General features: G+C 35.6%; 1 protein-coding gene across 2 annotated transcripts in view; it reads left to right on the top strand.

Moving 5' to 3' along the window:
• LOC308642632 (L-lactate dehydrogenase C chain) overlaps positions 1–26,446 on the top strand; it is a 36,075-nt gene that overhangs the window by 2,461 nt on the left and 7,168 nt on the right. The window contains exons 3-7 of one of the 2 annotated variants that reach the window (XM_081281756.1): positions 4,608–4,725; positions 15,440–15,613; positions 17,660–17,833; positions 22,209–22,326; positions 25,877–26,000. In XM_081281756.1, the coding sequence (XP_081137882.1) occupies positions 4,608–4,725; positions 15,440–15,613; positions 17,660–17,833; positions 22,209–22,326; positions 25,877–26,000 (708 nt within the window). The remainder of the gene's footprint in view (positions 1–4,607; positions 4,726–15,439; positions 15,614–17,659; positions 17,834–22,208; positions 22,327–25,876; positions 26,001–26,446) is intronic. The other variant, XM_081281757.1, reaches the window with a different exon arrangement.

The raw sequence follows: 26,446 nt of genomic DNA on the forward strand, positions 1-26,446 counted from the left end.
GAGATTACAAGAAGAAGCAAAGTCAATTTAATTCCAGAATCCTAGAAAGGCTCAGGAATTGGAAGTACCAGTCACCTCATAAGATGGAGGTGAGGGATGGGACTAAAAACATGAGGACTGGTTGAAAGTTTACATGAGGAGAAGGAAAACCAACAGATTCTCTTCCCTAGGTTAATCAACTAGACACCCACCTCTCTCATCCTAGCAGGCAAGAGAAAGGAGGTTATTATTTGGAGAAATTGAATGATGTGGGCTGGGGATGTGGCTCAAGTGGTAGCGAGCTTGCCTGGCATGCGTGCGGCCCGGGTTCGATCCTCAGCACCACATACAAAGATGTTGTGTCCGCCAAATACTAAAAAATAAATATTAAAATATTCTCTCTCTCTCCCCCTCCCTCCTTCCCCCTCTCTCTCTCCCTCCCCCCCTCTCAAAAAAATTAAAAAAAAAATTGATGCTCTGCACCGAAGACATCAAGGACAATAAAGCATTATTGATAATGGGTGTATTACTGAAAGCCATAGGATTAAGTGAAAGTTTATATGTTGAATAATGAGGTGAAAAGATTTTGCTCCCAAGAAATTACTAGAAAGCTGACTGTCAGGGAATAGAATATAGAAAAGAGATGAAATTAGAGGATCAATCAGTAGGTTCAAGAGGTGATTAATTGATGTTTCAGTATGAAACAAGAAAGATAGGTTAATTATTAAGGGGATTAAAAAAAGTTTAATTATTTAAGGAGATAAAAAATTCTAAAACTGAAGGATATGGATTTATAGATACAAAGAATTCACTGAGTTCTATCATTATTATAGATCCAAAAAAGCCTACTCCAATACATATTATTATGAAATTTCAGAACTCCAACTGTGGGAGAATAGCAATTTTTGGAGCCCCCCCCCCCCGCCTTTTTAACAAGAATTCACTATACTGTGGCAGATAGTAAAATGGAACAGAATATTCAAGACCTTTTCTTCAGATTATATTGATGTATTATGTGTGGAAAATAATGAAGGATATTAAAATGCACATATTCATATGCATTAAAATATGCATTAAAATATTCTGGGCTGGGGTTGTGGCTCAGAGGTAAAGCACTTGCCTAGCATGCCTGAGGCCCTGCGTTCAATCCCTGGCACCACATAAAAGTAAACAAATAAAGGTATTGTGTCCATCTATAACTAAAAAAATATTTTAAAAAATATATTCATTTTGATATGAAGGGACAAGGACTGTAATGAGTATCATGCCATCTGCATATGTCATTGAGAAGTGGACTTTAAAGCGTTTTTAAGGTCATGTAGGAGTTGGGGATGTGGCTCAGTGGTAGAACACTTGCCTGGCATGGGTGAGGCCCTGAGTTTGATCCCCAACCCACCAGGGGAAAAAAAAAAGACCTATAAAGTTTTTAGAAGTGACTAGCAGTACATCCTATTTTGTGTCCTATTTAAAGTAATCACAGTAGTTTTCCTTAAACTGGTTTGAATCCTCTGGTTCTCCTGTTCTTTTTATCTTACCATGGTTACTCTGGTACTTCCTGGAGAAAAGATTCTGAGACTATCATAATTTTGTTTTTTCTCCCATCATGCTAAGCAAGTGTTCTACCACTGAGCTACATTCCCAGCCCTTTTGAAAACTTTACGTTGAGGGACTAGGGTTGTGACTTAGCGGTAGGGTGCTTGCCTAGCATGCACAAGGCCCTGGGTTCAATCCTCAGCACCACATAAAAATAAATAAATAAATAAAATAAAGGTATTATGTCCAACTACAACTAAAAAATAAACAAACTTTACGTTGAGACAGGGTCTTACTAATTGACCCAGGCCAGACTTGAATTTGAAATCCTCCAGCCTTAGCCTCCCAAGTAACTGGGACTACAGGTGTGTGCCACTGCACATAATAACTATTCTTATAAATTCTGCCAGGCTAAGCAAGCCCAGGCTCTTTCTTTGAAATTCTTTTTGAGAAATATACTCACAAACATGTAGTTCATGTCCCCCCACCCCCAGGGCTGGGAATCAAACCCAGGGTCTCACACATGCTAGAAAAGCACTTTACCACAGAGCTACACACCCATACCTGTAGCTAACAAAAAATAAGCCAACAATGTTTAAGGATTATTTGAGCATTGTGTTTAACAATCAAGACAAATGGAGCTATTAACATTCCCTTGATAGGATAATTGTCTGGAAACCTGTTCAAGTTTTAAAGGAAAAATGTCCTAATTATTATTGTCACTTAGTTCCCAAACTTTCTATATTTTGCTTTGTGACATTGGCAGTGAGCCTCTGCATATTTTCCTCCTTTTGCAGTTTGCATCTGCCAATAAGGGGTACTGCACAGAAATTGAAAGAGAGGGGGGGGGAAGTAACCTCCTTGTTTGCTTGTTGTTCTGGTCACTGATATTCCAACTAGTGTCCTTTGCCCAAGTATTAGAAGTTGGTTCTAGTCTCGATTCTTTTGGAAGTCCCAGCATTGGCCTCATCTTTCTTCCTCGGTGGGATCGTCAGCAGTCAGGTTTTTTCTCCCACGGGGTCTGAGCATGGCTCCATGAAGCACCTCCTTTGCTTTGTTTCTCTGTTTCCTCAACTTTAGGGATGGTAGGTTCTAACTCATTTGCTATTTCTGGGTTACTCCATATGTTCCCTTTTTACTCTTTCAGCCGTGCAGTATTTGTCTAACCAGTTCCTTATTTAAATTCCCTCTGTTAAAATAAAGTGTTTTCCTGACCAGATACAGAGAGACACAAGCTGATATAAAAATGAATCTATAGATATGATTTGGTTTTCTTAGCATATGTAATCCTTTTGGATGAAACTTCTTATTCTCCTCCCATTCCTGATACATGACATATAATTTAGTAAATTTATTTTTTTACTTTTATTTATTTATTTTTTTGGTACCAGGGATTGAACCCAGGGCATTTACCCACTGAGCCATGTCTCCAGCCCTTTTTGTATTTTATTTAGAGAGAGAGTCTCACTGAGTTACTTAGTGCCTTGCTCTTGCTGAGACTGGCTTTGAAGTCAGCATCCTCCTGCCTCAGCCTTCCCAGCTACTGGGATTACAGATGTGTGCTACCACACCAGGCACCCCAGCCCTTTTTATATTTTATTTTGAGACAAGGTCTCACTAAGTTGCTTAAGGTCTTACTAAATTGCTGAGGCTGGCTTTCAACTCATGATCTTCCTGCCTCAGCCTCCTAAGCCTCTGGGATTACAGGCATGTGCCACCAAGTCTGGCTGCCATTTTCTTTTAGGGGGTTAAGTTTCCTCAAATTTGTATCTGAGGCAGGTTCTGGAACCAATCACCTTGGATTCTGAGGGTCAGACAACTCTATACAATTTTTCAGAAAGGTCAGATGGTGCCTGATCTCAACAGAACAAACAGAAGAATAAACAGTAGGTAGTAGGTAGGGACTTTGAACCTCTTCCCTTACTGTTCATTATTGGACTCTGTTCACCAGAATCTAAGGGAATGCATTTGTTCTATATAGTTCTGTGTTCTGGGCATATGACAAAAAACCCAGTTGAAATTAGAATAAGCATAAAGAGACTATAAATTGTGTATCTAACTGAAAAAATCTTAAGAGCAGAACCTTAACTTCAGGTATTATTGGATCCTAGAATTCAGACATATCCAAGACACAGTCTCTGCATATGTTGGTTTAGATTTCCTCTGTTAATTCTTAGGCCACGTTTTGCTATTTATTTGTAAAGATGGCTGTTCAGTTTGTTATTGGAGTCCTATGTTGTTCTTTGAGCCTGATTCCAAAGAAAAGTGAGACTCAGTCTCCCATCTTCCATGTTCAAACCTCATAGACATTGTTTCATTATGCCTGGGCCATAAGCTCATTTATAAACAAGTTGCTGTGGCTAAAAAGAGAAAATTAAACAATTGGCTGGGCATGGTTTTATTTTGGAGGTCCAACATCAATTATACTGCACTTCACCACCTGTAATGAGTTCCCATTAAAAAGGAATTCTACTACCAGAGAAAGGGATACTGGACAGGTGTGGTGGCACATGCCTATAATCTCAGAAGAATGGGGCAGGAGGATTGCAAGTTTGATATCAGCCTTGGTAAACAAGTGAGATTCTATCTCAAAAGGGCTGGGGATGTAGCTCAGTGGTAGAGTTCCTCTGGATTTTAGGACAAAAAAGAAAAAGAAAAAAAAAAAGAAGGGAAGGAAGAAGAGAAACAGGGAAAGAGAAAAAGTTAAACTGGGGAAAGTATTAGATGTTTACCATAAGTGGCTTCCTGTTTGGCCATAAGGAGGCATACTAAAAGCATCTTCAGTCAACTCAAGAATTAGGCTTAAAGTTAAATATAATAAAACCATTTGAAAGAATTGTATACCTTTTTATTGGGTTTACGTTGATACCTGAAGGGGTAAAAATAAAACCATCCTAAACAATTCTAACAATTAGGTGAAGGCAAAACAGTTTTTCCTACTGGTCACTCTAAGAGCACATTCAGCAACTATTTTTATGTCATTTTTCCAATTAAAAATATGAGACTCCTTTGGTTATAAAGTAGCCATATGAATTATTTTCATTCTCCTAGAACTTAAGTAGGAATATATTATTCAGAACTTTCTTGTATTTTAGGATTTGGCTGATGAACTTGCCCTTGTTGATGTTGCAGAGGACAAATTGAAGGGAGAAACGATGGATCTTCAGCATGGCAGTCTTTTCTTTAGTACTTCAAAGATTGTCTCTGGAAAAGGTTAATTTTAGTTTTATAAAGTTATTTTCAGAGCTTTAAAAAAGTAATGAAGTTTTACTAAATTGATGTCAATAAATATAAAATTAAAAACAACACTGTCATTAGAACATAATTTATAAGTTTTTTAAAAACAATTATAATTAGAGTAAATTTGGAAAACATTTAAAGTATAAAGAATATTTGAATCTTCTGTTAATGGTTTTATTTACTTATTTCCCTTTCTATGCAATTGTTTTTTACTTAACCAACTATAATATACTTTTTAAACCTGTCAGTTTGTCTCACATATTTTGTCAAAATAATGCAGTCTTGAGCAGTTTTTGCAATATTATTGATATGTTTCTTCATATTTTCCACCTGGTTGTCTTTTCTTTTTTTCTTGAGTAGGCTGAAGCCCAAAATAAACTGATGGGTTTTTTTTCTTGGTGCATTGTAGTACATAATGATGGGAATTGTTACATATTCTCACCTTAATGTGATTTAACAGATTACTCTCTACTAGCAACTTAATTTAAAATGTTAGAAACAACCCATCATAATCATTTTATTATATTGACCTAAAATATATAAATTTATTTAGAAGTTCATTTGCTAATTTTCTAATTGTAGGATAAGGTCTTTCAGTATGTCTCAGTTGATTAAAGTTTTGCAGTGTCTTTCTCACACATGTCCCCCACCCCAGGGCACTTCACCATAGAACCATGTCCCCAGCCCTTTTATATATTTTTTAAATTTTGAGACAAGAGTCTCAGTAAGTTGCTTTAGGGCTTCCCTAAATAGCTGAGGCTGGCCTTGAACTTGTGATCATCTTGCCTCAGCTTTCTGAATCACTGGGATTACAGGCATGCCCCATCAGGTCCAGTTGTGGTGTCTTTCTTAGAGCCCACCAATAATGATCAATTTGATTTCTTTTGAAGTACTAAAAGAAATTTAAAGATACTCTTAAAGCAATCAAGTTATAAAACTCTACAAAACTTTTATGATTTTTCTACATTTTAATATTTTATACCTGAAAGGATAGTTTTTGAGCAATGTGCTTTTAATATGTCTCTCCAGAGCATTCAATTTAATTTTCATAGAAATACTTTTAGGTTTAATTTATCATCAAACAGTTGACATGAAAAATGAAATTAAGAATAATATAACAAAGCTAGGTGTGGTGGCACACATCTGTAATCCCAGCGGCTTCAGAGGCTGAGTCAGGAGAATTGTAAATTCAAGCCAGTCTCAGCAGCAGCAAAGTGCTTAGCAACTCATTGAGAGCCTATCTCTAAATAAAATAAAAAAATAGGGATGGGAATGTGGAACAATGGTTGAGTGCTCCTGAGTTAATCCCCAATATCAAACAAAAAAACTTTTGCGTAATTATGAGAGAAAAATTTATCAATCCTTAAGGAAATACCAGGTTACTTAACAGAGTGACATGTTTACAGAACAGGCACAGAGAGTTAAGCAGAGCACTCTAGCTAGTTTTCACCTTGATAGCATTAGCCAAACCTAGTAAACACCAATTTTGATTTTCACTGTCTCAGGATAGAGGAGGTCAGAGGAGTTGAATAGGAGATTACCCCAAAAGTCTGGGACCCTGATGGACTTCACCATGGATCTGTAAATTTTTTCTTTTTCTTTTCTTCCTTTCTTCCTTTTTTTTTTTTTGTACTGGGATTGAACCCAGGGAAACTTTGCCACTGAGCTATACCCCCAGTTCTTTTTGTTTTTATTTTGAGACAGCATCTCACTAAATTGCTGATATTGGCCTCAAATGTGTGATTCTCCTATCTCAGCCTCCTGATTAGCTGGAATAATAGGTATGCACTGTCACACCCAGTCAGTAACTTTTTATGTAAAGAGCCAGACAGTAAATAGTTTAGGCTTTGTCAGCTATATGGTCCATGTCTCAACTATTCAGCTCTGCTGTTGTAATGCAAAAATGATCATAGATAATAAATAAGTGGCTATTGCTATGTTCTTTTTTTAATAATGGTGTTTTTTAAAATTATTTTATTTTTTTAGAGAGAGAGAATTTTTTTAAAATTTTTTTTAGAGAGAGAGAGAGAGAGAATTTTTTAATATTTATTTATTTTTTTTAGTTTTTTCGGCAGACACAATATCGTTGTTTGTATGTGGTGCTGAGGATCGAACCCGGGCTGCACGCATGCCAGGCAGGCGCGCTACCGCTTGAGCCACATCCCCAGCCCTGCTATGTTCTTTTTTTAAAAAAATATTTTTTTAGTTTTAGATTGGACACATTATTAATTATTTTTATATAGTGCTGAGAATCAAACCCAGTGCCTCACACATGCCAGGCAAATGCTGTACCACTGAGCTACAACCTAAGCCCCTATTGCTATGTTCTAATGAAAATGTATGTACAAAACAAGTGATGGGCCAGATATGACTGGCTGGTAGCCATCATCATTTACTAATTCCTGAACTGTGTGTATCCTTAATGTAAGGATGACTTAGAAAGAATTTACTTCTCCCTGCTTATGGGAACCATGGAAGTGAAGTTGTTTCTTAGACACTTTAATAGAAGATGATGACTGTTACTAATTTGGATCAGCAAGCCAGTTCTTCCACAAATAAAGTTCTAGGAAAAATGAATATCTCACAGTTGGAATAATTAAATCTACAAGAAAATGCATGAAGAAGAACCATTAGGGATGACAAGAACAGTTACTGTAGATATCCAGATTATCAAACATAAATTATAAAATATTATTATTTAAAGAAATAAAGGACCAACTTGAAGATAGCATGGTACAGGAAAGTATAAAAACAGATTTAAGGGGCTAGGGTTGTAGTTCAGTGTTAGAGTGTTTTTTTTTTTTTTTTAAAGAGAGAGTGAGAGAGGAGAGAGAGAGAGAGAGAGAATTTTAATATTTTTTTTTTTAGTTTTTGGTGGACACAACATCTTTGTTGGTATGTGGTGCTGAGGATCGAACCCGGGCCGCACGCATGCCAGGCGAGCGTGCTACCGCTTGAGCCACATCCCCAGCCCCAGTGTTAGAGAGTTTGCCTCATGTGTGTGAGGCACTGGGTTTGATCCTCAGCACCACATATAAATAAATAAAGGTATCATGTCCATCTACAACTTTAAAAAATAAAAAACAGATTTTAAAAATAACCAAATAACTTCTAAGTGTGAAATATAATGAAATTAAAAATTAGATACATTTGAAGAGAGAAATAGTAAATACAAAACAGTTACTCAGAAGTCAGTAAGAACTAGATGATACGACAGATTAAGAATCATAGAGGATAGTTGGACTGGGTATGTAATTTAGTTGGTAGAGTGATCGACTAGCATGCTTGAAGCCCTGGGTTCAGTTCCCAGCAAACACACACACACCACACACACACACACACACACACACACACACACACACACACACAGAAACCATGGAGGATAGAATGACAAACTGTAATATATGTCTAATTAGAAAAGTGAATGAAACAGAGGAAAAATTTGAAAATATCCCTAGTGGGCTGGGTTGTGGCTTAGTGATGGAGTGCTTGCCTACCATGTGTGATACACTGGGTTCAATTCTCAGCATCACATATAAACAAATAAAGGTCCATCAACAACTAAAATAATATATTAAAAAAAAGAAATCCCTAGGTGGACACATTGTTAAGGAATTAGACAATACTAAAGGAAAAGAAAGGATTGTAAAAATTGTCAGAGAAACTAGGCACAGTGTGGTACTTCTGTAGTCCCAGTTAGTCACTCGGGAGGCTGAAGCAGGAAGATCACTTGAGCCTAGGAGTTCCAGAGGAGCCTGGGTAACATAGCAAGGCCCTAATTCTTGGAGAAAACAAGCAAACAAAAAAACACAACCCAACAAAAAGACTCTCTTCAAAAACAAGGTCATAGGAACTGCTTTACCATATATCAGGACTCATAAAATTACACTAATTAAGTGCATAGACAAAATATTGGCTATAACACCAATATTATTTAATAAATCAGAAATTTATGAATTTATGAAATTTTAGTTATGGTAATGCCTATCTTTATGGAAAGAAGGAAAGAAAAACCCATACCTGATACCTCCCACAAAGATCAAATCCAATTTAGTTTAAGATCAAAACATGAAAAGCAAACTTTCTGCTCAGACGATAACAATATCTTTATGACCTCAGAGTATGGAAGAATTTCTTAAACACAAACAAAAAGTATAAACAGTGAAGAAAATTAAGAGTTTGTGTTTACAAAAATACACTATAAAAGAGTGGAAAACTGAGACAAGATATTTGAATCATAACTGACAAAGGAATAGAATTCAGAATTTAAAAAATTTGTATTAATAAGATAAATACAGCCGGGGATGGTGGTGCACCCCTGTAATCCCAGTAGCTTGAGAGGCTGAGGCAGGAGGACTGAGAATTCAAAGCCAGCCTCAGCAATTTAGTTAGGCCCTGTCTAACTCAGTGAGATCCCATCTCTAAATAAAACACAAAAAAGGGCTGAGGATGTTGCTCAGTGGTCAAGTGCCCTGGGTTCAATCTCTGATACCCACCTTCAAAAAAAGATGAATGTACATGTACTGTTATGTTGTGTGTACATACAAATATGTAATAACAAATCCCTATGTTATGTGTAATTATAATAAACTAATAAAAAGGAAAAAAGATCAATACACATAGCCCAATAGAAAACAGGGAATGACTTGAATATTTTACAAAAGGAGAAAGTCAAATGGCCTATAAATCTAGGAAAAGACAATCTCATTAGTAAACAAGGAAAGGAAGATAAAAATATCAATATATGATTATACACCAATTATATTGACAAATGTGTGATAACACTGTTTGTTAGAAGGTGGAACAATAGGTGCTGTCAAACATGGCATGGTGAAGTGTCATAGTAAAACTTTTTTTAAAAAATATTTTTATTTTTTTTTTAGTTTTTGGCAGACACAACATCTTTGTATGTGGTGCTGAGGATTGAACCCTTGCTGCACGCATGCCAGGCGAGCGCGCTACCGCTTGAGCCACATCCCCAGCCCAATAAAACTTTTTTTTTTTTTTTTAAAGTTCCTCATTACTTGGAGGAGCTGAACATAAAACCCAGAAATTGCACTCCTAGGTGCACATTTACACTAGGATACATATACAAGAATGTATTATGGTTTAATTTATAGCTTGCTTTGTAAGATTATGTAGCAATGAAAATAAATGAACTATAGGACATTAATGTGGATGACTATCAGATATATAATACTTAGCTAAAGGAATGTATATGGTTCAAAAACTGCTAAAACTAATATTTAAATATGCATAGGTGACTAAAGCTATTTTTTTAAAGGTAAGGTTATGATTTCCAACAGTCCAAAGAGTTGGTAACCTCCAAATATGAAGGATGTTGATGTAATCTATAAGGAGTACACAGGGGCTTTCAAGGGTTTGGCAGTGTTCTATCAATTCTTGTGGTTAACTTTAATGTTTAAAAATAATTTTAATATATTTCTTGGGGCTGGGGATGTGGCTCAAGCAGTAGCAGGCTCGCCTGGCATGCGTGCGGCCCGGGTTCGATCCTCAGCACCACATACCAACAAAGATGTTGTGTCTGCCGAGAACTAAAAAATAAATATTAAAAATTCTCTCTCTCTCTCTCACTCTCTCTCCTCTCTCACTCTCTCTTTAAAAAAATATATTTCTTATACACTCTTCTATATGAATGATTTACAGTAGAACATTTTGGAAACACATCTTTTTAAAAATATTTTTATTTTATTTATTCATATGTGGTGCTGAGGATCGAATCCAGGGCTTCACACATGGTAGGCAAGCGCTCTACCTCTGAGCCATAACCACAGCCCTTGGAAACACATTTTATGAGCTCTAATGTAAGACAGCAGTGGAATATCATTGATTATTGCAGTGTTAATTATATGTACAATGAATGAGTCCATGTGTTGGAAACAGAAGGTGCTAAGATATTTGTGGAAGGAAGAGTGAAATATGAGCTCAGAACCTATTGTGGAGCTTATGATCAAGTTAGGGGTTTAAGACATAGCCATTGGAAGATAATATGGTGTTATAATACCTATTTGAAAATTATAGGCAATAAATGCTTTTAAAAATTCTTTTTTTTTTATTAATGAACATTTATTGTGCATGATAGAACATGTTAGATCCCAAGAGAGATGTAAAGACATACACATCATAGTCTCTGCCCTCAGACTACTCCTAATATAGTTGGGGAAGCAAAACAGAGGTGTGAGAAGCTAAATAAACAAATGTTACATAACTAGGATGATGCCTTGAGTGTCAATGTTGATGTGTAAGGAAAATAATTTGGAATATCTACTGACAGTTCCCTTTCTTATAAATGTTTTTAGAAATTTGAAGTAGAAACATAATTGCTTTTCTGCTGGAGAGAATGTTAATAATAGCTCTTGCAAATTACAAAAGACTCCCAGGCATAAATAAACCTAATTTGTGGGGAGCAAAAAAATCAATTATTTAGACCCTTCAAACGCTGTTTCCTAACTTTTTACACTGTACTCAGGGAAAAATGGTAAGAATGTAGATGCAAGGATTCTAGAATTTTCACTGAATTCTAGTATTGAGAATGACAGAATAGCTGATTTGGTAATTAACTTTTCCACCACAAACGACTATAAAATCTGTGCAAATAAATAATATACATTCTTTCCAAGTGAATATATAACATTAGCCAAAATGAACCATAGAGTACAACAAAGCAATTTTCAATGAATTTCAAAGAACTGAAGTTATGTAGTATATATTTTTTGATCTCTTAGAATTATATTAAGGCTCAGTGATAGAAAAATAACTAAATAGCACTAAAAGTTTACAAATTAAATTGCACAGTTCATCTGGGTAATCCATTAATTCAAGAAAATGTTGCACTGGAAATTAGAAAATATTTAGTTTTTTAAATTTTATTTTATAGTATAATCCATTTTGACATATAGTACACAAATGGAGCACAACTTCTTATTGCTCTGGCTGTACATGGTTCAGAGTTACTCCACTAATGTAATCATACATGTATAAGGATAATAGTGTCTGTCTCTTTCTACCATCCTTCCCATCCCCACAGCCCCACCCCTCCCTTCACTCCCCTTTACACAAACCAAAGTTCCTTCATTCTTCCCCTATCTTCCTCCCCCACTATGGATCAGCATCCGCTTACCAGAGAAAACACTGGGCTTTTGGGTTTTTGGGATTGGCTTATTTCACTTACTATGATATTCTCTAGTTCCATCCATTTACCTGAAGTGCTATAAAAATTCTTTAAAGAGATTGTGAATTATATGATTAAGAGATGCTTAGCAGAGGAATTGGTAATTGAAAAAGTACTTGACTATTATAATAAATAAGCATTATATCACATTGGTATTGGATTCAATAAGTGAAACATTTGTAAGATTGTTTTAAGTACTTGTTCATGGTCTGAAATAAAGTCCCATACAAATAATTTGATGTAAATATATTCTGGCCTTTAGAATGCTAAAGCATATACATAAATATATGCTTGAATTCTCAGAGTTCTAACCTTCTGATTCATTGTGGAGTTTGTTTGTTTTGGGGCTTTTCTGTTGTTACTCAGTATTAAGCCCAGGGGCACTTAAGCACTGAGCCAAATCCCCAGCCCCCCCCCTTTAATATTTTATTTAGTTACAGAGTTTTGTTGAGTTGCTTAGGTCCTCATTAAGTTGCTGAGACTAGCTTTGAACTCAAAATCCTTCTATCCTGCCTCAGCCTCCCCAGCTGCTGATTTTACAGTCATGCACCACCACACTCAGCTCATTATGGTGTTTCTTTTTTTTTAAATTTTTTTTAATATTTATTTTAAGTTTTTTTTTTCATGTTTAATACTTTCTTTTTTTTTTTAATTATTTTATTGTTGGTTGTTCATAACATTACATAGTTCTTAACATACCATATTTCACAGATTGATTCAAGTGGGTTATGAACTCCCATTTTTACCCCGTATACAGATTGCTGTGTCACATCAGTTACATTTCCATTGATTTACAAATTGCCTTTCTAGTGACTGATGTATTCTGCTGTCTATCCCATTCTCCACTGTCCCCTCACCCCTCCCCTCCCCTCCCCTCCCCTACTCTCTCTCCATCCCCTCTACTATAAATCGTTTCTTCCACTTATATAATTTTCCTCCTACTCCTCCTTTCCTCTTATATGTAATTGTGTATAACCCTGAGGCTCACCTTCCAGTTCCATGCAATTTCCCTTAACTCTCACTTTCCCTCCCGCCTATCATCCCTGTTTAATGTTAATCTTCCTCAAGCTCTTCGTCTCTACCCTGTCCTTGGTTACTCCCCTTATATCAAAGAAGACATTTGACATTTGTTTTTTAAGGATTGGCTAGCTTCACTTAGCATAATCTGCTCTAATGCCATCCATTTCCCTCCAAATTCTATGATTTTGTCATTTCTTATTGCAGAGTAATACTCCATTGTGTATAAATGCCACATTTTTTTAATCCATTCATCTATTGAAGGGCTTCTAGGTTGGTTCCACAGTCTTGCTATCGTGAATTGTGCTGCTATGAACATCGATATAGCAGTGTCCCTGTAGCATGCTCTTGTTAGGTCTTTAGGGAATAGACCGAGGAGGGGAATAGCTGGGTCAAATGGTGGTTCCATTCCCAACTTTCCAAGAAATCTCCATACTGCTTTCCAAATTGGCTGCACCATTTTGCAGTCCCACCAACAATGAACAAGTGTACCCATTTCCCCACATCCTCGCCAGCACTTGTTGTTGGATTTTTTAATGGCTGCCAATCTTACTGGAGTGAGATGGTATCTTAGGGTGGTTTTGATTTGCATTTCTCTGACTGCTAGCGATGTTGAGCATTTTTTCATGTACTTGTTGATTGATTGTATGTCCTCCTCTGAGAAGTGTCTGTTCAGGTCCTTGGCCCATTTGTTGATTGGGTTATTTGTTATCTTATTATCTAATTTTTTGAGTTCTTTGTATACTCTGGATATTAGGGCTCTATCTGAAGTGTGTGGGGTAAAGATTTGTTCCCAGGATGTAGGCTCCCTGTTTATCTCTCTTATTGTTTCTTTTGTTGAGAGAAAACTTCTTAGTTTGAGTAAGTCCCATTTGTTGATTCTGGTTGTTAACTCTTGCGCTATGGGTGTCCTATTGAGGAATTTGGGGCCTGACCCCACAGTATGTAGATCATAGCCGACTTTTTCTTCTATCAGACGCCGTGTCTCTGATTTAATATCGAGCTCCTTGATCCATTTTGAGTTAACTTTTGTGCATGGTGAGAGAAAGGGATTCAGTTTCATTTTGATGCAAATGGATTTCCAGTTTTCCCAGCACCATTTGTTGAAGATGCTATCCTTCCTCCATTGCATGCTTTTAGCCCCTTTATTAAATATAAGATAGTTGTAGTTTTGCGGATTGGTTACTGTGTCTTCTATTCTGTACCATTGGTCCGCTCGCCTGTTTTGGTACCAGTACCATGCTGTTTTTGTTACTATTGCTCTGTAGTATAGTTTGAAGTCTGGTATCGCTATACCGCCTGATTCACACTTCCTGCTTAGCATTGTTTTTGCTATTCTGGGTCTTTTATTATTCCATATGAATTTCCTGATTGTTTTATCTATTTCTACAAGAAATGCTGTTGGGATTTTGATTGGGATAGCATTGAACTTATAGAGAACTTTTGGTAATATCGCCATTTTGATGATGTTAGTTCTGCCTATCCATGAGCAGGGTATATTTTTCCATCTTCTGAGGTCTTCTTCTATGTCTCTTTTTAGGGTTCTGTAGTTTTCATTGTATAGGTCTTTCACCTCTTTTGTTAGATTGATTCCCAGGTATTTTATTTTTTTGGGGGATATTGTGAATGGAGTAGTTGTCCTCATTTCTATTTCAGAGGATTTGTCGCTGATATACAGGAATGCATTTGATTTATGCGTGTTGATTTTATATCCCGCCACTTTGCTGAATTCATTTATTAACTCTAATAGTTTCTTTGTAGACCCTTTTGGGTCTGTTAGGTATAGAATCATATCGTCTGCAAATAGTGATAATTTAAGTTCTTCTTTTCCTATTTTTATGCCTTTAATTTCTTTCGTCTGTCTAATTGCTCTGGCCAGTGTTTCGAGGACTATGTTGAACAGAAGTGGTGAGAGAGGGCATCCCTGTCTTGTACCAGATCTTAGAGGGAATGCCTTCAATTTTTCTCCATTTAGGATGATGCTGGCCTGTGGCTTATCATAGATTTTTTTTTAATTTTTTTTAATATTTATTTTTAAGTTTTTTTCAGCAGACACAGCATCTTTGTTCGTATGCGGTGCTGAGGCGGTGCTGAGGATCGAACCCAGGCCGCACGCACACCAGGCGAGCGCGCTACCGCTTGAGCCACATCCCCAGCCCTCGTTATGGTGTTTCTAAGAAGCCAGAGATCTGACTCATTGCTTTGTGCCTTAATATCATCTGGGAATGTAGGCTAAAGAGGATGGTAACTTCTTTTATTATAAAATATTTGGAGGTGTCTGTGTGGAAATTGGCAAGCAGTAATGACAAGACTTCCTTCAGTTTATACAAGATGTTACTGCATAGAAAGTCTCGATTTGTAAATGCCAGACATGAAGGTAGACTCATACTTTAATACCAAGAGCAGATGATAGACTTGAAGAGTTAAGGCACAATAATTGTGGCAATCTTGATCCAAATACTGTTGTTTCTGTTTTAGATTACAAGGTATCTGAAAACTCCAAATTAGTTATTGTCACAGCAGGTGCAAGGCAGAAAGAAGGAGAAAGTCGCCTTGATCTGGTCCAACGTAATGTGACTATCATGAAATCAATCATTCCTTCCATAGTCCGTTATAGTCCTGATTGTAAAATGCTTATTGTTTCAAACCCAGGTGAGTATTTCCTCCTTTCTTTTACTGAGAAGGATGATTGTTCATACCATTCCTTCTTTTTGAAACTTCGTTGAGGTAACATTTATGTATAATAAACTGCACTCATGCAATGAAAGTATACATCACAATGACGTTGGTTTTTTTTTATCAAGGGCGTGACATGGTTCTAGGGATAGAATCCAGGACTTGGCATATGCTAGGCAAGGACTCTACCACAGAGTTACATCCCCAGCCAGTGCAGGAAATTTTGTTAGATATAATCAGTTATGCACCACTGTAATCAAGATTCAGAACATTTCTGTTATTTGAAAATTCTTTTGTGCTCCTTTGCATTTCATCTCTCATTCCATGTCTGGCCTCATTTCCTGGAATTTTATATACTTAGAATCATAGTGACTTAATCTTTCTCCTTCCACCCAACATGACTATTTTGGGATTCATTCATGTTGTTGGGTATACCAGTGATTTGTTCCTTTTTATTGCTGACAAGTATTCTTTTGTTTATACATTTTAAATACTCATTTCACCTGTTGATAGATACTTAGTTTGCAGCTATTATGAATAAAACTAATATGAACATTTGTATGTAAGTATTTACATGGTCATATGCCTTCATTTCTTTTGGGTAAATACCTGAGGCAATCATGGGTGGGTTATGGGGTTAGTGTAAGTTTAATTATTAGAAACTATCAAAGAGTTTTTCAAAATGGTTGTTCCTATTTATATTCCCACCAGTACTGTAAGAGAGTTCTAATTGCTTTGCATCCTTGCCAATATTAGGTATTGTTGGTCTTTTTAATTTTAGCCTCACCATCTTCATTTTTGAAGGAAAAGTTCTGACACATAATGTGTATATTGGTACTCTTGCTACTGTCCCAGAAATCTCTTAAGTGCTGTTCATTTTTCTTCATTTTTAAAAGTTGAAGTGAAGGGCTGGGGTTGTGGCTCAGCGGTAGAGCTCTTGCCTAGCATGTGCGAGGCTCTGGGTTTGATCCTCAGCACTACTAAAAATAAATGAATAAAAAATAAAGGTATTGTGTCTGACTACAATTTAAAAATATATATATTTTAAAAAACTGAAGTGAAATCCACATAACATGCAATTAATTAAAGTGTACAATTTAATGGCATATAGTATGTTCACAATATTGTGCAATTTTGGTTCTTTGTTCTTTTTCCTTTCTGTTCTTCAGACTGTAATATTTCAGTTTACCCATCTTTGAGTCACTGATTCTTTCTTTTGATTTTTCATTCTGCTGTTGAGCTGTTCTTGTGAATTTTCATTTGTTCCTTTTCCTTCTCATAATTTCTACTTATTGATATTCTCTATTTGGTGAGAAAATGTTCTCATGTTTCCTTGGATTTTTTCCTTTAGATCTTTAAACATGCATTCCTTTAGCCCTTTAAGCATATTTTAAATAGTCATTTAAAGTATTTGCCTAGTAAATCTTTGTCTGGATTTCCTCTGGGATAGTTTCTATAGGTTACTCATTTTCCCTGTGTTTCTTTGTGTGCCTCACAATTTTTTTGTTGGGAGTGCCAGGGTTGAACTCAAGGGCACTCGACCACTGAGCCACATCCCAGCCCTATTTTGTATTTTATTTAGAGATAGGGTCTCACTGAGTTGCTTACTCTTCCAAGCTAGATATACTGATTATTAGATGTGCAGACAGACATATTTGGTATCTCAAAAGAGGATTTTTGCATTTTAAAATTCTTGTAGAAAACAATTTAACATTTTAAAAACTATACCTTTTCTTGTTAATTTTCTTCACATTGAACTCTAATGACTCTGTATTTGACTCCAAGATAATGTATCTCTCTATCCAGAAAAGCAAATTGTAAAAAGAAGTTACTAGGGGCTGGGGTTATGGCTCAGTGGTAGAGCGCTTGCCTCACATGTGAGAGACCCTGGGTTTGATTCTCAGCATCACATAAAAATAAATAAACAAAATAAAGATATTGTGTCAATGTATAACTAAAAAAATATCTTTAAAAAAAAGAAGTTACCATGACTCTTTCTCTAACATGAATTGTTCTCCCCAGTGGATATTTTGACATATGTGGTCTGGAAGATAAGTGGTTTACCTGCAAGTCGTGTAATTGGAAGTGGATGCAATCTAGACTCTGCCCGTTTCCGTTACCTCATTGGAGAAAAATTGGGTGTCCATCCCACAAGCTGCCATGGTTGGATTATTGGAGAACATGGTGATTCTAGTGGTAGGTATAAATTTATTGTTATTCTATGACTATCTTTATTATCTTTAATAATGCTTATTTTCTTCAAAATCTATTTTTCTGATGTTTATATAGCTGCATAACCTTTATTTTATTGCTATTTTCCTGGTGTATCTTTTTCTATTTCTTTATTTTACTTTTTTAAAAAAAAGTTTAGTTGAAATAACAATTATATATATTTAGAGGGTATAATGTGATGAATTGATAAATATTAATTATGTAATGATCAAATCAGGATAATTAGCATTATATATCACCTATAAATTTGTAATTTCTTTGTGATGATAGCATTCCAAAACTTTTTTTTTGGCTATTGGAATTGACAGTACATTATTGTTAACTATAGTTGCCTCAATGTGCAATAGAGCACTAGTACTTAATCCTATCATAACTTTGTACCCATGAACCTCCTTTTCCTTTTCTCCTTTCCAGTCTCTGGTAATAACTGTTGTATTCTTCTATGCTGTTAACATTTTTAGATTCCACATTTAAGTGAAATAATACTGCTTTTGTCTTCCTGTGTCTGGCTGATTTTGCTTATTGTTATGTCCTCTAGTTCTATCCATGTTTTTTGAAAATGAAAGAATCTTATCTTTTTTTTTAAAAAAACATTTTTTTAGTTGTTGATGGACTTTTATTTATTTATATGTGGTGCTGAGAATTGAACCCAGTACCTTACACATGCCAGGTAAGCATGGATTACTAGCTATGACCCCAGCCTAGAATCTCATTTTTTGGGAGTGAATACTATTCTAGTGTGTGTATCCATGTGTATCTTCCATTTTTAAAAAATCTATTCATCAGTTCTTGGATATTTGCAAATCTTGGCTACTGTAAATAGTACTGCAATAAACATAAGTTTATTGTTGTGTCCCTGTGTCGATATCCGTACAGTCAAGCTATTTCTTGAGTATGCTTGTGATTCATTTCTTTTGGATATACTATAGGCCCAGTAGTGGGATTGCTGGACTGTATGCAGCAATTATAATTATAATTTTAATTTTTTGAGGCACCACCAGGTAGTTTTCCATAATGGATGTACTAATTTATATTTCATTACCTCGATTTCCTTCTTTATATGTTTTCTTTAACATTTTGTAGTTATGGTTATCATTGTTCATTTTTTTTAAAGAGAGAGAGAGAGATGGAGAGAGAGAGAATTTTAATATTTATTTTTTAGTTACTGGCGGACACAACATCTTTGTTGGTATGTGGTGCTGAGGATCGAACCCGGGCCGCACACATGCCAGGCGAGCGCACTACCACTTGAGCCACATCCCCAGCCCTATTTTTTTCAATATTTATTTTTTAGTTGTAGTTAGACAAAATACCTATATTTTAAAATTTGTTTTAGAGAGAGAGAAAGAGAATTTTTTTTAAGAGAGAGAGAGGAGAGAGAGAGAGAGAGAGAGAGAGAGAGAGAGAATTTTTTTTAATATTTATTTTTTAGTTTTCGGTGGACACAACATCTTTATTTTACTTTTATGTGGTGCTGAATTTCTTTCCAAGTAATTAGTGAATTTTCCTTTCTCTGGGGTTAATTACTGAGAGTTATTGTGATTCTTTGGCAGTGTCATGTTTCCTTGTGTTTTTTCATGCTTATTGTGTCCCTGCACTGTTATCTATACATCTGGTAGAGTGACTTTTCTTGGGAAATATTTTTACCTTTCCTAATATGTCCCAGGGATTGCTAATATGTCAGTTGGGTAGGGTGTGTTGTGTTTGATTCTAGGTAGGCACAGCAGTATAGTTTCTGAACAGTTTCTTCAGCTCTAATCAATATCATTGATGCCTATGAGTGCCTTGGTGGCCAAGGCAGCAGGAGTCTGTGCAGCTATTCTTCTAAGTTGAGTGTGGCCTCCCCACTAGGGATGGGGGCAGGGGCACTATACAGTTGTGTACACAAGGGCTGTTCAAGAATGACCTCCATTTGAGGGGCTGGGTTGGAGGCTAACTGGTCTCTACCAGGTGGCCTGTGGCTTAGTCTGCACTGGGAATGAGATCACTACAAGATCAAGGGTATGAGGGGCTGTCTGGGCTCTAATACAGGGAACATAGCTATTTTGCTGGGCCTAGGTTCTATACATCTGGGGTCGGGGTGCTATACCTACCAGTGTGAGCATAGTACAGTGGCACTGGAGCCTTGATGATGGGATGATATGATGAACTATGGCTCCCAGAGACTGCCATTTTAGGCTTGATGGATGTCTCCTTCCCAGGGATTGTCTTCATCACTGGGAAGGGATGTATTTGGGGAAGGATCAGTGTTATGGATGTTTGGCCTTCTTCCTCACTTCCTCTTCCCAGGCCACACTATTTGGGGTTTGTCATTTTCTATATCTTACACATGACATATATAGCAATTTTTAAAATCAATCTGAATATTTGTCTTCTCTGGAACATTTTAATTTATTGTGACTTTTCAACATCTTTATTAAGATATAATTCACATATTATAAAATTTACTCATTAAAGATGTACAATTCACTGATTATTAGTATATTTGCAGAGTTACATAGCCATCACTACAATATAATTGCAGAATATTTTCATTATTAGGAAAAGAAGCCCTTGTTCTTACCCCCAGCCCCAGGCAACCACCAGTTTGCTTTCTGCCTCTATAGATTTGTTTATTCTGGATTTTTCATATAATTGAAACAATATTGACTTTAACTATTAAGGCACCACCAACCTCTCTTCTGAATTTAAACCTTTAATCTCTGATACATAGTTACAACATTGTACTTCTTACACTATTCTCTAATTGTATCATATGTATAAATCTATTTTTTTCAAAATGACAATGAACCTACTGAAAACAGGGATCATTTGTTCATTCAGTTGTTTAGTCAAAATATTTAATGTACCTAGTTCCAACCACCTGGGAGGCTGAGCAGAAAAATCATTTGATGCTAGCCTGGACAATACAGTGAAACCCTATCTCAAAAAAAAAAAGTGTTCTTCTCTTTTCTTTATACTCCAAGAATTATAATAAATAGTTTTTATTTGAGTTGGGCAGATACTTCTTAGTCCAATTCCTTAATCTGACTCTGTTGCCTGGGTTTATTATTCTAACTCATAACTCAGCTCTTCTTCCTGAAGAGGCAATTAAAAGATAGTTTTACCAGAAATATCTTAATATCTCACATTTAATATTCCATAATTTTATTTTTAGAAAAACGTTTTTGACTGGAATTAATTTCAATATAGTTAGTATTCTATTTGGAATGATTTTCAAATTTAAAACAAAATTTTATTTATTTAATTAATTTGGGAGGGGGTTGTCAATGGACCTTTATTTTATTTATTTATTTACATGTGGTGCTGAGAATTGAACACAGTACCTCACACCTGCCAGGCAAGCTGTCTACCACTGAGCCAAAACCCCAGCTGTAGGGGCCTGGGGAAAAATAAATAAACAAAAATAAAGGTATTGTGTCCAACTACAACTAAAAAATAAATGTTTTTTAAAAAAAAACTCCGTAAAATTTAAAAAAAAAAATTTTTTTTGGTAGTTGTGGATGGATAGAATGCCTTTATTTTATTTGTTTATTTTTATGTGGTGCTGAGGATTGAACCCAGTGCCTCATGCATGCTAGGCTAGTGCTCTGCCACTATTCTACAACCCCAGCCCACCAAAACAAATTTTTAAAGTGTACAATTAGGGTATTTTCTTTGTAACAATACAAAAACCTTAGAAAGCTTTAGGTTTGATTACCATCTTTCTTTATATATGTAGTTATTAATTTCTTATCTGATTCCATCCTACTTTTGTATCCTCTAGTTGTAATTATTATTTTTTGAATAATCAATGTTTGGTTTAATTTATGTACATTTGCTGATTTTTATTGCTTTATGTCCTGCATCTAACTCCTTCCTCTGATTTTTATTTTTCTTCCTGAACTGTGTCCTGTCCTGTCAGTGTTGTTTATATGAATGTGTTTTGGTTTTACCTCATTCCAGAATGATGGTTTAACTGGATATGATATTCTGGATTGGCAGTTATTCCCCCTTAGTTCTTTGTTACTATTGAAAAGCAAGGTGTTAATTTGTTATTTCCCCTCTAATTTCTTATAATATTGTATCTTTCTTATTGGTCCTTATTTTTTGTGGAATCTGCATTTTGTATATTGCTTAAAAATGCCTCCTATCCCACACAGTTACCAATTCTACTATATTTTCTCTAACACTTTTTAATGTTATTTCTTTTAATTCCCTCTTTTGTCTATTTGAAATGTATTTTTTAATATATGGTGTAAGATTGTAATTTAACTTAAAAAAACAGTTAACTAAAATAACTCATGCAATATTGGCCAGAAGAATTTATTCTGAAATACATTTTTTTTTTTTTTTTTAGTGCCCTTGTGGAGTGGAGTGAATGTTGCTGGTGTTCCTCTGAAGTCTCTGCAACCTGACTTAGGAACGGACTCAGACAAGGAACAGTGGAAAACAATCCATAAACAAGTTGTTGAAAGGTAACAGTACTCATTCAATTTTTTAATATAATAATCAACATTAATAAATTTCACAGCTAGGCATGGTGGTGCACGCCTGTAATCCCAGAGGTTTGGGAGGCTGAGATTAGGAGGATCACAAATTCAAAGCCAGCTTCAGCAACAGTGAGGCACTAAGCAACTGGGATTACAGGCATGTGCCACCGTGCCCAGCCCCAGTCCTTTTTATTTATTTATTTTTAAATTTTATTTTGAGACAGAGTCTCACTAAGTTGCCCAGGCTGGAATTCTCCTGTCTCAGCCTCCTAAATAGCTGGGATTACATGTACCACTATGTCTGGCTTCTGGACAAATTTTTCCATAGTTGATTACATTAATCAACTTCCCAAATATCTTTTCACTTTGGTAGTCATTACTGATATGTTTAATTTTCTTTAATTTCTTTAAGGGAATCCGCAAACTCTGGTAAACCACATAGCTTTGAATGAGAGATTAAATTAATGTCTAGCAAACAAAACATTAGTTTTATAGTATTGTTTCCTATAATTTTCAACAAGGTCCTTTTACTGGATATTTTCAGTAGTAAGGACCATTGAAGACCATTTCCCGGTAAATTCAGGAATCTATTTGGCCTGGAGTCATAACTAGACTTCAGCCACTAAGAAACATGTTTTAACCAAGTGTTATGAAACAGCCATTTACTTCCCATAGAGATGTCACAGTGTTGGACTTTTCATCTTTCCATTCCCTAATAATTATACTACAAAGAATGTTAGTCCCTTTTTAGTTTGAAACATTGTTTCTTTTCTATTTATTTATTTTGTACTGGGGAGTGAACCCAGACGCCCTTAACCACTGAGCACATCCCCAGCCACTTTTTGTATTTTATTTACAGACAGGGTCTCTCTGAGAAGAGCCTCGCTAAATTGCTGAGGCTTGCTTTGAATGCTCAATTCTCCTGCCTCAGCCTCCCAAACTGATGGGATTACAGGCCTGTGCCTCACTAAGTTGCTGAGGCTGGCCTTGAACTTGTAATTTCCCTGCCTCAGCCTCCCATGTCTCTGGGATTACAGTTGTATGTCACCACACCTGGTTTGTATTTCTTCTTTTGATAGTGTCAGATCATTTGCTCATTTTTAATTGATTACTTGTTTTTTTTGTTCAGCATTTTGAGTAATATATTCCAGGTATTAGTCCTTTGTTAGATGGATAGTTTCTCCCATTCTGTAGGTTGTCTTTTTACTTTGTTGATTTTTTTTGCTATATAAACTTTTAAAAATACAGTCTCATTTGTTTATTTTTAATTTTTGTTTCCTGTGCTTTGGGGGTCATATCCCAGAAGCCATTGCCTATACCAGTATCTTAAAAGTGTTTCCTCTATTTTTTCTAGTAATTTCATGGTTTCAGGTTTTAAATTCAGATCTTTGATCCATTTTGAGTTGAGTTTTATGTAGGGTGAGAGTCAGGAGTCATGTTTCAGTCTTCTATATTTGCATCAACAGTTTTGTTTTCATCAGTATGATTAACAGCAACAAAAGGATTACATTTTCTTTATCAATTTTCTTCTTTCTTTGAACCGATCTTAGTTATTCCTGAAAGATAGCTGTCATCTAGATCTCACTGGTCTGGATTTGTCCCCAGTTATCTAGTGCATTACTTTGTTCATTTTAATTCATAGACAGTAGGCAATTATCCAACCAATTACTAGGCAAAACATCTGTCCCTTTCCTTTTACTTACCCTACAGAGTCTTAGTCATATTGCATGGAGGGCCTAAAAATGCTTTTGACATGAATCAGCATGGTCTCTAATAGAGGCCCTGGTTTTGGATTGATAGTAAAAGCACAAGACAACACAATAGGCATATGGTCTGTACATACACCAGCTTTATACAACCATGTGTATTATGTGCAGTCCTTTAAAACTTCCTGAGTGGTTATAAGATCTTCTGATATAAATGATGATTCTGTATACTATGTTTCCTGAATCATTTCTTAAAGCTAACTAAATTTAGGGCTAAGTTGAAACCTCTTTGTTCTGTGAGTTTGTTGGTCCAAACCTGAGACCACTGTTGGAGGCAAAGCAAAAATATAATACATGTTTATTGTAGAAAATTTGGAAAAGCATAGAGAAGGCTCACCTGTAAACCTTTCATTTAAAAATAATCATTATTAATAAGTTGGTGCATTGATACCATTCTAAAGTTTTGATAATTTTTTTTTTTTTTTAGCTATAGTTGGACGCAATACTTTGGTTTATTTATTTTTATGTGGTGCTGAGGATCAAACCCAGAGCTTCACATGTGCTAGGTGGGCACTCCACCGCTGAGCCGCAACCCCAACCCCTAAAAATTTGTTTTTCATAAGAGATAAAAAAGTATTAATGTTTAAAAGACTGTTATTTTTTTCTTTTATTTATTTATTTTTTTAGAGAGAGAGAGAGAATTTTTTAATATTTATTTTTTAGTTTTCGGCGGACACAACACCTTTGTTTATATGTGGTGCTGAGGACTGAACCCGGGCCGCACGCATGCCAGGCGAGCGCACTACCACTTGAGCCACATCCCCAGCCCTATTTTTTTCAATATTTATTTTTTAGTTGTAGTTAGACAAAATACCTATATTTTAAAATTTGTTTTAGAGAGAGAGAAAGAGAAATTTTTTTTAAGAGAGAGAGAGGAGAGAGAGAGAGAGAGAGAGAGAGAGAGAGAGAATTTTTTTTTAATATTTATTTTTTAGTTTTCGGTGGACACAACATCTTTATTTTACTTTTATGTGGTGCTGAGGATCGAACCCAGCACCCAGCGCATGCCAGGCAAGTGCGCCACTGCCTGAGCCACATCCCCAGGCCCCTCTTTATTTTGTTTATCTATTTTTATATGGTGCTGGCAGGGCTTCTCACATGCGAGGCAAGTGCTTTACCACTGAGCCACACCCTCAGCCCCAAAAGACTGTTATTTTTTAAAAAATATTTTTTAGTTGTCAATGGATCTTTTATTTTTATTTATTTATTTATTTGTGGTGCTGAGGATCAAACCCAGGGCCTCACACATGCCAGGCAAATGCTCTACCACTGAGCCACAACTCTAGCCCGTGGACTGTGTTATTTTGAAAATATATTATGAAAATTTTTCCATGATCTGTTTAGTGTTGATTTAAGGATATAGTCTTGGGAAAAATATGTATACTTGGTTTACAACTATATAAAGTTTCATTGGTATACCAGTAACAGTTTTAAAGGATCCGATTCTTTCAAGCTGACCAGATTCTTTGTTTGGATATTTAAGTAACAATATAAAAATATTAAAAAATTGTGGCACATATATCCTACTATTTTGCCTTCATAATAGAAGAATGGTGAATTGATTCTTAAAACAGTGAAATTTTATGAGAATATTATATTTTGCAATATTCTAATAGCATAATAATTTATGAATAATTTTTAGAAACCTCTAAAAGTTTTTAGAGTGGCCTTGATATGTATAGTCCCTCAAAATGGATGCTTAAAGGATATTATGTGTTCTCTGAATTGATTTCTTATGAATTTGATTTCCTTCCTTTCTACAACTGCAGTGCCTATGAGGTCCTTAAGCTAAAGGGGTATACGTCTTGGGCTATTGGACTGTCTGTGACAGATCTGGCAGGATCAATTTTGAAGAATCTTAGGAGAGTGCATCCGGTTTCCACTATGGTTAAGGTAGGCTTAAGTTAAAAATTCATTTATCGTTATTTCATTAAATATTTATTGAGCCTACATTATATTCCAGGCATTGTATAAGATGTTGAGAATATAATGATGAATGAAAAAGACAGAGACTGCAACCTACCTGAGTGTAATGACAGAATGTACACATAAAATAACATATTGTTATTATTGCTATGTTATAAAAATAAACATATAATAACAAATTGTGATAAGTGTTATATTGAAAAGCTACAAAGTGCTAAGAATATACCAAAGAAGTTTTAACTAGGGTGAAGGGGCATGGTTAGTAGTTAGGAAAGACCTTCCTAAGCTAATAAAATGTGACCTAATAATGAGCCAGAATTTATTTGGAAGGCTAGACTTAATATTCCAAGCAGGAGGAAAACTTACACAGAAGATCTGAGATAGATGTAAGTAGAAGGAACTTGAGGGTTTGA

Source organism: Spermophilus citellus (assembly GCF_964194105.1).
Source record: "Spermophilus citellus genome assembly, chromosome: 2".
Taxonomy (NCBI): domain Eukaryota; kingdom Metazoa; phylum Chordata; class Mammalia; order Rodentia; family Sciuridae; genus Spermophilus; species Spermophilus citellus.